The 12,291-nt window shown below is 37.3% G+C and overlaps 1 protein-coding gene and 1 long non-coding RNA gene across 5 annotated transcripts; one reads left to right on the top strand and one right to left on the bottom strand.

Moving 5' to 3' along the window:
• Positions 1-542: 542 nt before the first annotated feature.
• plac8l1 (PLAC8 like 1) lies at positions 543-11,511 on the bottom strand. Of its 4 annotated transcripts, none has more exons than XM_043222113.1 (5): positions 11,265-11,511; positions 10,802-10,850; positions 10,464-10,662; positions 2,295-2,431; positions 543-1,199 (listed from the first exon to the last, which is right to left on the bottom strand). In XM_043222113.1, the coding sequence occupies exons 3-5, from the start codon at positions 10,630-10,632 to the stop codon at positions 1,068-1,070; spliced, it is 438 nt and encodes a 145-aa protein (XP_043078048.1). In that variant the 5' UTR covers positions 10,633-10,662; positions 10,802-10,850; positions 11,265-11,511; the 3' UTR covers positions 543-1,067. The 4 variants fall into 4 exon arrangements, with proteins under 4 accessions (XP_043078048.1, XP_043078047.1, XP_043078046.1 ...); XM_043222112.1 differs by having other exon boundaries at positions 10,464-10,638; positions 10,729-10,850; positions 11,265-11,510; XM_043222111.1 differs by having other exon boundaries at positions 10,464-10,638; positions 11,265-11,509.
• On the top strand, positions 2,992-7,552 carry LOC122326900. Its single transcript, XR_006247529.1, has 2 exons — positions 2,992-7,018; positions 7,221-7,552. It is a non-coding gene; the product is annotated as an uncharacterized LOC122326900 (long non-coding RNA).
• Positions 11,512-12,291: the final 780 nt, after the last annotated feature.

Below are 12,291 nucleotides of genomic sequence, written 5' to 3'. Positions count from 1 at the left end.
ACAAGGCACTGTGTGTGTAAATATATATATATATATATATATATATATATATATATATATATATATATATATATATATATATATGATATGAGAGAGAGAGAGAGAGAGAGAGTAAAATAGATCCAAAAAGTTAATCAAAGTTATCTTAAGACACATATATGTATGTGTGTGTATATATATATATGTGTGTATATAGATATGTGTGTATATATAGATATATAGATATATAGATATATATATATATATATATATATATATATATATATATATATATATATATATATATATATATATATATATATATATATAGATATATATATATAGATATATATATATATATATATATATATATATATATATATATATAGATATATATATATATATATATATATGTATATATATATATATATATATATATATATATATATATATATATATATATATAGATATATATATATATATAGATATGTATATATATATATATATATATATATATATATATATATATATATATATATATATATATATATACATAGTATATAAGTCTATTTATAAAAAGCACTATTTTATTTTCGCATTATTTCTTTTTTGTTGTTTTTTGGTATTATGTTTTTATTGTTAGTTAGTGAACAGTTTTTTAAAAGCATTTTTAAGATCGTGATAAAATGAGAGATGAGATGTCACACCAGTTTTGACTGACTTTGAAATACAATTTAAAAAGTGACACAATCCAGACTGAATTCATGTAGCGAAACCTGTGTATATGTACTGTGAGAGAGCAATCTGAAATCAAAGCATACACAGTCCCAGAAGCCATCAGAAACCTTCTTCACTCATCCGTCTCTCCACCCATCTGTCACTCCATCTCTCCGTCAGTTTGAAATGTCAGTGGCATCAATCTTCAAGCAGAGAGTTACTGATATGTCTAACCCTGCGTGAAGTTCAGGACCCCGGGTAATAAACATCCTGACAGCTGAGATGGCCCTTCAGTCTTTTAGCGTCGCCAAAAACACGGATGAGAAGAAAATCTGAGCTGTACACACACACACACACGTACGAACAGCGCATCAGGAGCTCTCCAGCGCGGTAGAAACGGTGTAGATTTGTGTCTTCAGCCTTTTTTTCATCTCTCTGATCATCTGACAGAGGGCCAGAGGGTAGCAGCAATATACCGTAGCCCAGTCCTCACACACACTGCCCTAGAGACACACACAGGACACTCTAATGTATTCTTAATGTAATATAACCAGACAAATTAGAGTTTGCAGATTCCTAAGTAAGGATACGTTTCCCTGATATTGATTTAACACCCCACCCAAGTCAAGGAATCTAGTTACAGAATTCCATTTAAGAAATTTTCATCTAACCGTCAAATACTGGATGCGCTTTAACCAGCACGAGAAGCTCATGACAAGATAAATCAAAGATAAATCTCTACACCTAAAGGAAATTATTATTTTTCAGGTCATCATAATCCGCTGTTTAGTGGAAAATCCAGTCTACAGGAATATCTGACTCGAAGCTGTTGGCTCTCGCGTTAAGGTGATTTTTTTTGGCATGCACATCCATCTTAGATTGAGCGTAGCTGGCACATTCCCAGGAAGCATCGCCATTTATGCTAATGCTTATTCCATGTTGTTTTTAAATCGAAAAGGTTACTGCTAGCACTACATTATTTCAAGCACTAGATTAGTGCATAGATAGTGAAAATGTTTTAAGTAAAATCTATATAGCCTATAAAAGGGGTTATTAACTAAAACTAAATCATTTAAATGAATGAATTAATCTGAATCTAATTAATCAATTCAAAATAGTAAGAAAAACTATAATAGTGGTTCCCAATTCCAGTAACATATATGTAACATCAAAAATGTGTCATAAACGCTCAATGTAACATATATATAACATTACAGATCTTTCACAAGAAGGGGCAGTATCTCAAAAACAACTGAAGAAACATGTTACAAGTGGTATATAACATTTTTTTAATTTGTAAAAGGTGGAGAAGAAAGAATGTGTCAAATGGGTCAAATTTAACTCCATAGGCAGTGGAAGCACATTAATTATAATAAAAGTAAAATGAAGACAAATGAGGACATGCATAACTGATATTTTTGCATTAAATTTGTTTTAAAGTGCACACTAAACAGATCAAATCAATTTCAGAATCCTGTTAATTTTGTAGTAAACTAGCACTTTTTTCAAATCAACGAAAATACCAATAAGACGCTTGCAAATATCCAGCACTAAACCACTTTTTTTTTTTTTTCCTCCAATTACTGCTAAATCCTTACCCTGATTTTAAAGCGCTCTCGAATGCCCACCCTCATGGCGAAAGTGGAGCCAGGCAGAAGAGGCAGACACATGCATTCTCCATACTGATGAGCCAGACTCAGGTCCAAACAGCATGGCACAAGCGCACCCATCAGAACTACACAGAAGAGGAAAGAGATGCTGTGAAACACGGCTTGGGATCTGTACTACGGGCTTATCTGCAATTAGTTTAACACTGCTTATACTGATTAACTACAAAGAGGATCAAATTCTGATAAATATCTTTGAAATATAAATCAGTGTCCTTGAAAAAGCTGAATTCTGCTCAGTGCCCAGGTTTGCTTTAAATGAATGAAAAAGCATTAACAATTTATAATCATTAAGGAATGTCATTAACTTTTAATGACTGTGAAACGGTACACAAACCACTGGATTAGGAAAACAACCCTAATTACTTTATGCTTATAATGAATAGCAATACATGGTGGGTTTTTACTTAATTTATGTGGTTAAAGGAACAGTTCACCCAAAAATGAAAATTCTGTCATCATTTACTCACCCTCAAGTAGTTCCAAAACTGTATGAATTTTTTTGTTCTGCCAAACACAAAGGACGATTTTTGAAGAGGGTTTCTAACCAGGCTGTTTTGGACATCCATAGAAGGAAAAAAATACTATGGAAGTCAACAGTGACCCAAAACAGCCTGGTTAGAAAATGAATGCAGGTTTGGAACTACTTGAGGGTGAGTAACTACTTGAGGGTTTTCATTTTTGGGTGAACTATTCCTTTAAGTAATTTATGTGAATTGTAAAATATTTTATCTGAGCAAGCAGGATACTCTATATCTTTTATATCTATCTATATCTATATTCTATATCTATCTATATCTATACAGCTATGGAATTCGGTATGCTATTTGTCCATAAAGTTCAACCCCTATTAAAGCTGCAAGCAGCACTGAAAGGGTCCTTGCACTCCAGCTCACCTTCACCAAGTTACTTTGGGAAACCAGTGATGTAAAATTCATTTCTATGAGCCAAACTTCCTGCCGCCAACTGGTGGCGCTCTGACTATAAATGAATATTGGCATGTAGATGTATTCAGGCCAGCACTTTCATCAAACTTGAAGTTCGGTGCAGATTAAACATTGCATGTTTGAATTGGTGTAAAGCATGAAATATCCTGTCGTCAACAGGTGGTGCTATGATTATAACTAAATATTGGCCTTTAGATGTCTTTGTGACCGGACTCTTATCAACTATGTGTAGCTGGGTGCAGACTGGACGTTGCATGTTTAAGTTTGTGTATAGAATTTGTGCCCATCATTTTCTGTTGCCAGCAGGTGGCGCTATGATTATAACTGACTATTGGCCTTTAGATTTGTTCATTTTGGGGCAGATCAGCCATTGTATGTCTGAATTGTAACAACTTCCTTTTTGATGGCAAAAAAAAGTTTGGCAGGCCACCAGGACGATTTTATAAAAATGCAAGATATTCGCAATTTAACATCACATATGGCTTTAGATTACACTGACCAAATTTGGGGTTGATCTATCTAAATCACTAGGAGTTTTTTTAAAAATGCCTGAAAATGGCACAAAACTTAGAGAGCATATTCAAAATAACAAACTTCCTATTAAGTGTTGGAATTCAAACCTGCAGACATCTTTGTAGATATGTGTATTACACGTGTGTACCAAATTTCGTACATGTATGTAAAACACAGCTCGAGAGGCACTGCATTGAAATTTGGAGTTGGTGCTATTTTGCCACATCCACTTCTGAAACCCATATCAGATATAAATTTTCACCACTTCTGGTTTCACTCAAAGCTTCACAAGTTTTCAAGAACGTTTAGTCTTTCAAAAATGTGATTTATTTTGGAGAAGAAGAATTGTACTCAGTTAAAAGTCACGCAGTGTAACTTTACGGCCATTAATTGGAGTAGAGATCAAAAAAAGTTTTTGTGCAGAGTCATGGTGCTGCAAGGAAAGCAGTACTTGTTCTCGTATCTCAGGGAACTGAGGTTACGTATGTAACTGATTACTTTCCCTTTAATACTTCACTCGTACTGAATCACTAGACATTGTGGGGAACTAATACAATCCCGCTGTGCCATAAAGAGGAACGGTTGACATGAACTGGCCTTGAGCAGCAGAGACTCAGAGGGACTAATTATACATAGGGTGGGCCCTGCAGGAGGCAAAAGGAATGAAATCACCAAGGGTTTTTTTTGTACTGTCTCAGCACTATTAATAAGGCAAAGAAAATACCTGAAAGAATAGGTAATGGCTAAAAAATTAGACCACCTTAGACAGGCGTGTTCAAATACAAAAGGGTCAACTAACCTTTAAGAAACCCTCTGCTTTTTGACTGAGAGCCCTTTGGTTCACTACCAAAGCATATGAAAAGTTGTTTCAACTGCCTGAATGGGGCATAACGCTAAATGTAAATTCTCAATGCCCTGACTGGGCAGAGAAGGTTAAACTCCTGGTTTTCCTCAGGAGGAAAGGCAGATAGATTAATAACTGGGATACTAAACAGAGTGTAGAGCACTTTATAGACATACTTATGTCTTGGTTTTGAGATTGAAGTTGTTAGGCCCAAACTCAAGACAGGCAGGTCCCACATAGGGACTTTGGGAGACCGGGGTAGAAAGAGCCTTTTGGATACCCTCAGGAAATGGAAAAGTTGTTCTGGCCCACAGACTGTCCGGTTATAGGAGCATGGGAAACTGCTATAGCTGTCACATAGACTTTGAGTGTGGAAGAGGAGAGGGCCTTATCCAACAGATCTTGTATGTAAGACAATATCACTTATATGTCACATGAAACTGGGTCTTTGTCACAGGTTGCACAGCAGGCAGGAAAGACCTACCACTTAAGGGCACAGAAGCATATCGTAGATGGGGCTCTATCCTGTGAGATAGCATTCAGGATACTGCCAGGCAGATCTACTGATTCACATCAAGAGCTCAGAGGTGCAGAGCTCACAGCTCAAGCTGGGGGTGCCTATTGGATCTGCTTGGCTAAAAGAAAAGTTCCTGCCTGTGGGGAATGGGTTACGGGAGCTGCTATCAACAGCTGAGACAGCTCTGAAACTCACAGTTGGATGTGTCAGTCGAGACAATCTTCCTTCTGTGAATCAAACCCATAGTCACACCCTGCTTGAACCACTATGGGTTTTTCCAGGGGGCCAGAACTGTTAGGCAGGCCTGGCTCACCCTGACAAAAAATAATCCATGATGCACACATGGGGTGGAGTTTGTGGTTTCAACCAGTACTGAAGGGGTCTCATGTGCAGGCACAATTGAAGTACCAGTGAGGCAGAGGCCATGAGGTCCAGCAATTACTGTATGGTCAGTCCACAGTCAAAAACTGCTCCCAGGAATGCAGTTAGTTGGCTGGGAGACAGAGTGCTCTTGGCAAAATTGATCCTAAGTCCCAGGCACTCTAAGTAGCTGAGGAGGAGGAACCTATGGGCTATTAGCTTGGCCTCTGACTGGACTAAGTCACCAAAATAATTCAGGATACAGAATACAGATATAGATCTGCCGCATATTTTACTTCGTAAAAGTGTGAGAAGCCGGGGACACCCCAAAGGGCAGGGCCATGTATTGACATGTCACTCCATTGAATCTCAAGAATCGTCTGTGATGGGGGCTACCTGGATGTGAAAGTAAGCAACTTTTAGTTACAGAGAAAGGAACCAGTCCTTCGGGCCTGTTTATTAGAGGATCTGTTTTAGGGTAGCCTGAACAGCGACCCAGTTGCATAATTTTGCTAGCGACAAAATACAAGTATCGAAAAGGGAACTGAGTAATTCCAACGGGATCCTTGCCCAAATAAAATAATGCATGGCCTCTTAAAAAGTCCAAAAAAACTGGCCCCCAAGGGATAATTACAACGATTTTCACACTAAATCAGGAAACTAGAAATTGCCAATAATGGATAGATAGATAGACAGACAGACAGACATAAATTTATGCTGTCTCAGCACTGCCACATCAGCAAATGTTAAGTGCTTTATGTGCTTCAGTAGTTGCATCAAGTAATTTCACTGATGCTATTGCCATGCTGTAAATGTGTGTACTTCAGATTTTATTAGTGTTCCCAGTCACTTTTTCCATTACCTACAGGCACACCAGTGACATTACATGCATTTAGTTCAAATGCGTGAGCAGTCTGCCAGGAATTAAGGACATAAGACTAAAATTAGAGATGGAAATATGACAAGGTTGTTTGCTCAGGAGAGTGATTAAGTGAGACAGCCAGAGCAGACAGGTTAGAACTGCTCAGACTGGCTAAAATAATGTTATATACTCTAACAAGTCATGTTTATTTAATCTATCTGCCATGTATTTATATTCGTCAAATAAATGAATGCATGATTATAACTGATGCATTTTCACAAGCCTATCGATGAGCCTATTCATGAAAATATTAGGGTCTCTGTAGGGCTTCCAGTGGATAGATTCGGAAAAATCATTATTACTCTCTTCTTCAAATGACGTCAGAACAAGAGCATACGAGATGAGCCCAGTGTATTTAAAAGGGCTTAGGCAAAATAAATGGCCTCACAATAAACAGAAGCGACACAACAGTTTCCAGCGCTTCAACACGACTGAAGAATGTTTTCCATTTCTTTTGTTCTAATCGCTCTTCTGCTGCCAGTCGGAGGTGCACCTGTCAAACCAGCACATGTATTTTTCAGTAGAGTGATGGAAACTTTAGCAGACAAACAGGTAGGTTTTAAGCAGTGTTTAATCTTTTATCAAGTTATCTTTAGTTAACTTGTTTAGTGCACTTTTGGGGCTCTCCAAGGTGCACTTTATACGTCAGAGTGAACTAAGCTAAATGCTATGTTTTAGCTCACATATTTTGCTAAAGCATTTAGTAAAATTACTGCACATGGTTTTAAAGCTATTTATCTATGTTTTGTTTTAGATGGCAACATCTGAAGGCTACATTCCTGAAGAGCTATCAAATTTAAAGTATACCTTACAGGACAATAACATGCTTTTCAGAGGAACGCCCACGAAAAGGCACGAAGAGAATGTAGCTGAATCCCCCTCCGACGTTTTCTCAGTGAAACAGACTAAACGCAAAGAAGGCTGCAAGTTTCTCTACTGGAAATCATGGACCGCTTGCTAAAACTTGAAATGTTTCAAATGCAAAACTGCTATTGAGTGTGTCGTATCCTTCTTCCTTTTTTGTAAAAGTAGTAAATGTGTCATTGTGCGCATGAATGTACTTTTTCAATATTAATATTGACTCACGACTGCGACTATTTGTATTTATTGCATGCCAGTTGCTTTATATATACACGCTAACAGTTAAAAGTTTGGAAACAGCAATATTTTTATTGCTATATTATTATTTCCATCGGTCATTACTCCAGTCTTCAGTGTCACATGATCAGTGTTGCATTTTAAAGGTGGCGCTACTGAGCCATTTTGACAAACCCACATCAGATGCACATTTTCACCACTTCTGGGCCGCGTGCGAAGTTTCATGAGTTTTTAAACACGTTTAAGCCCTCAAAAATGTGATTCATTTTGGAGAGGAATAAAAATCTGAGCAATTCTAATAGGGTATATTCTAATTAGTGGTATAGAGAGGCAGAGGCTTCACGGACAGACTAATAATGAATAAGCTGCAGCATCAGATTGTCTGAGGCTCTAAATATATTAGATCAAATTGTGTCTCACTAGAGTTTCAGGCCAGTTTCTTTATTTTAAAACAGAAAAAATATGCTTCCTCTATCACCAAAACAAGGCAAAGTCAAATTATTGGTTAATTAATCTTAAAAAAATGTCTAATTAAAAGACTTGTCAGTATTTTTGTAATTGCAACTTTATATATTGCACATCTGTGTCTTTTTTTCTCACAATTGCCAGCTTTTACCTCACACAATTTATTGTGAGCTCATGTCAGCGCAAACAACTCTTTAGGCATTAACACTCTACTGTCAGGATTTCCTTTTTTTTTCCATTTTGGACTGTCCTCATTGCTTACGCATTTGTAGGAGTTTCCCTTTAAGATGCAAACCTTATAAGACAGTATTTCAATGAATCTTGCAAGGTTTGTGGTAGCCAGTTTCCTAATATTTGTATCATTATTTAATGGCCCAAAAAACTTCTTAACCTACCTTGAGTCTGTTGTTAATAAATTACCCGCACCTGATTATTATTGAATAATCATTTGCACATTGCCATTAGATCAACCACTGAACTTTCCACTTCCATCCGTGCTTATGAGGCTTGTCCTCTTTAGAAAATTAGGCCTTTTCTCTCAAAATGCAACTTTCTGTCAATACACCAATGCAACTGTATTTTGCGAAATGACTCATTCGGAACTTGCATTTGCGACTTTGTCGTAGTTGCAACCCTCAATGAGTATTTATATCTTGCAGAGCCTGTTTATTGCAAATGCATTTGATTCATTTAGCAGACACCAAGTGACTTACAAATGAAGAAAACTGAAGCATAGATCAATATGTAAGTGCTGTGATGTTTCTCGGTTAATCTAAAAATTGGGTAGTTCATTCCAACAAGAGGGAACAGTTAAGATAAAGGTCTGTGAAAGTATAATTCCCTGTTCTCTTGCATGAAAGCATACTTAGGCCTCTCCCTGTTTTGACTTGATATCTCAGAACGCTAATACAAATCAATGCAATTTTATATACTTCTACACGACTTTAGGTCTTGCAGTTGCAATGGACAGCATCACTTTATATTCCGCAATGTGGCTGTTTTTCGTAATTGCAAACCTAAACCCTTTTAATTTCATATCTAACTTCATATCTAACAGTTAGCCGATAACTCACAAATATCAGCTTATTAAAATAAGCAGTTTTAAATGCAGCATTGTGACTGAACCAGCTTCTACATCTTCTGCACAAAATGAGAATGTGTTTTTGTTTTTTCATGAAAAAGTCTGCTTTTGTGATATATTTCCTTGTTTACTGCAAGATGTTTGCTCAGCGTAGATGCACTTAAATCTGAACTAACGATGCATTCCTTTCACGTAGCACACGTGCACACTTCAGTAAGCTGGGAGAAAGCTTACACGCCATGCAAAATCAGAGTAGAATGCAAAAAAACTACCTGTTTCGACTGGTTTATGCTTACGGCAATTATTAACTTGCTCTGATTAAAAAAAAACAACAACAACAGGTAAGCGTGATTACATGACCACATGCATAACCGGGTTAAGAATGTGCATGCAAATGAGCTCAACTTTACTTCAAATTAAAGCGACTTTATCTCCTGCAAAGTTAGTTTTGACATTTTAATAGCAAACCTAGCAGACTTTCTCTAAATTGCTCATTACTTATATCTCTTCATTTTAACTTTAAATCCAAAAATCGGACTAATCTCAAGTCAGCTGAGCGTATGTTAGTCACAGACTTGGTTTTTTAGCTTCAGACTTTGATTCTATAGTCGGAGGTTATCAAGCATGTTTGATATTTCAGCCGATTTTAGAACGCACTTGATGATGCTCAGTTTTCCTTTTATCACTTTTTACAGAGTCGATAAAGCATATAATGCCTAGTGTTTTAACAATCTTTTCAGATTATTAAAAGTAATGTAGTGCAGTCCTGGCTTTACTGTGTACGTCATAGTCAAATTACACGCAAAAAGTTCCTCTCTCATCACCCTTTATATATATATAATTACGCTTTCGCGCTAAATTGCCATGTTTAGTAAATCCGGCTTTTGCCTTGCAGCTACGACCGACTGATATCGCTTTATATTTCGCAATGCGGCCGTTTTTCACATTTGCAAATTATCAGTAGAGATTCTTTACCTCGTACCTCACAATTTTACTTCATATGCCACAACGCAGTGAGTCAAAGACTTGCAGTTGCGACTTCGTGGCTCTCAGCGCGAATTCTCGTAATCGTAAATTTCGAGTAAATCAAATATCGCCAACCGAGTTTATGTCTTGCTGGCTTTTCCACAGATGTGAATTTTGAAACTACCCGGTTCTCACGAATGCAACTTTATAATCGCTCCTAATTTTTTCGATTTTTAAACCTCCAAGGCAAGGGCGGTCCAAACTCCGGCCCTGGACCTAAGTTTGGACGGCCCTGCTCTAAAGGTCGCTTTATACGTACACTATAAAAGTCGTATTTGCAACCTGTTACTCATAACATGACTTTATATCTCAAGCGCTTCCTCTTACACGTGTTGGTGTCACCGCACACGTCCAGCAGTCCTGTGCTCCAGCCCCCTCCGGTTTGAGTGATGGTGGTCACTGTTGTCGTGGTCACACCGAGGCCGGGTTGAGTCAGAACAGGAAGCTCCATCTTCTCTGGTTTTGCTTCGGTACCTTTTCCACCAGAACCGTCCATTCGTTTCTGAAGGCGACGCACAAAAAGCAGCTTCAGAACGAAAACGCAGACGTGCAATCGCATTAAAAAAAAGGTAAGCGAAAGGGAAGTCCTTACCTGACCTGAAAGTTTCACGACGGCACTGTGACATTAAACAAATGAAATGCATACTAATGAGGTGAACACTTACACGGTGAATGTCAAAGTGGCTCAGAACAATCCCTCACGGTGACAACAGACTAAAGGAGAAGACAGGGGTGAGTTTCCTATGGTGACAGTGGTGTGTTCTTTCTGATAGCCGCTTGGCCAAGAAGCCCTGACAGAAAGCTGCTGTGAGCTGATAAGCCTTCACACACAAACACACACACACAAGCTCGCAACACACAGGAGAGCCCCACACAAACGAAAACACCTCTCAAGTGCGTTCGAATACTAACTCACAAACAGAAATGCATCACCCACACAACAGCTGATACAGTTCAGAATTCTCAAAATGCAATTGCACAACACACAATCAAGCATTTTTGGGACTGCAGGCCTACTTGGACGTATCCCAATGGTTTGTGCAATTCACACACACACACACACACACACGAGCACAATATTAAACAAAAGCTCGCAAACGACACCTCAAACACGCAACAAGAGCTTACCAGCGACGCAGCCCGTGCTACAATGCAGAGTTGCACGTTCTCTTGAGGTTAATGTCTCGCATCACTTCCTTCTGCACCGAAGCTAACGCACATCAAACTGGGTCACATCCACTAATGAAACATTGCATGTAGCCGTCATGTGTAGAACGGCTCGGTTACGCGTTCGCCACCCAAGTCTGTTCCAATGCGTTTCTTCGCGGCTGATCTCGTCTCCGCTCGCATCCGACTATAAAAATGAGCCGTCTTCATATCTGCTACGGCCTGCTTGGCCGGAAAATAGTTATATCCCTCATAGCGCTTCCTAGTTGGCACATTTTCAGTGCTATTTGTGTCTGAACTTTTTTTTTTTTTTAGACATGTAACCTTTAAAGAAAATTTGTATTTTCTTAACTCAGTGCCAAAATATACTCTCTGATTATTGATATGTCTTTTATCAAAATAGCCAATAGTTTTCACAATTAACCCTCAAGATCCTGGTTTTAAAATTTGTTTAAATAAAAAAAATAGACTTAATTATTACATAAATACTGTCAATTATTTTTAAATATATTTTAACATTATTTATTGCTTTGATGCAAATGTTCATTTGTGCATCATTATTCCAGCGTCACATGATTTTTCAGAAATAATTCTAATATGCTCATTTACTGCTTCCTATTTTTGAGGGCTTGTTTAATTTCTCAGAAAGCTTGTTAAGCTATTATTTTAAAAAGCAAAAATGTTACAGAATAAAATGTGCATGGACAAAGAAACTTTTTTTTTTTTTTTTTTTTTTTTTTTAAATCGGCAAGTACATGAAGTACTTTAGAGAAAAATGAAATATTCATTTTGAATCTAATTTAAAAAGATGCTGGTAGCATTTGTTTTTGCCTCATTCTAATAAATATAAACAATTAAAGTTTAATAGTGATGAATGAATGGCTAGCTATTTATTTCAAGTTTATTATATCTAAATAACACAGATTAATTTCAGTATGTGGCATTTTTCATATGTCAGCAGCAAGTAATAAGGATGAAAATGGCTGCG

This window comes from Puntigrus tetrazona, chromosome 21 (assembly GCF_018831695.1).
Source record: "Puntigrus tetrazona isolate hp1 chromosome 21, ASM1883169v1, whole genome shotgun sequence".
Classification (NCBI taxonomy): Eukaryota; Metazoa; Chordata; class Actinopteri; order Cypriniformes; family Cyprinidae; genus Puntigrus; species Puntigrus tetrazona.
The sequence above is the reverse complement of the archived record's forward strand: the minus strand, read 5'-3'. Positions and strand labels throughout refer to the sequence as shown.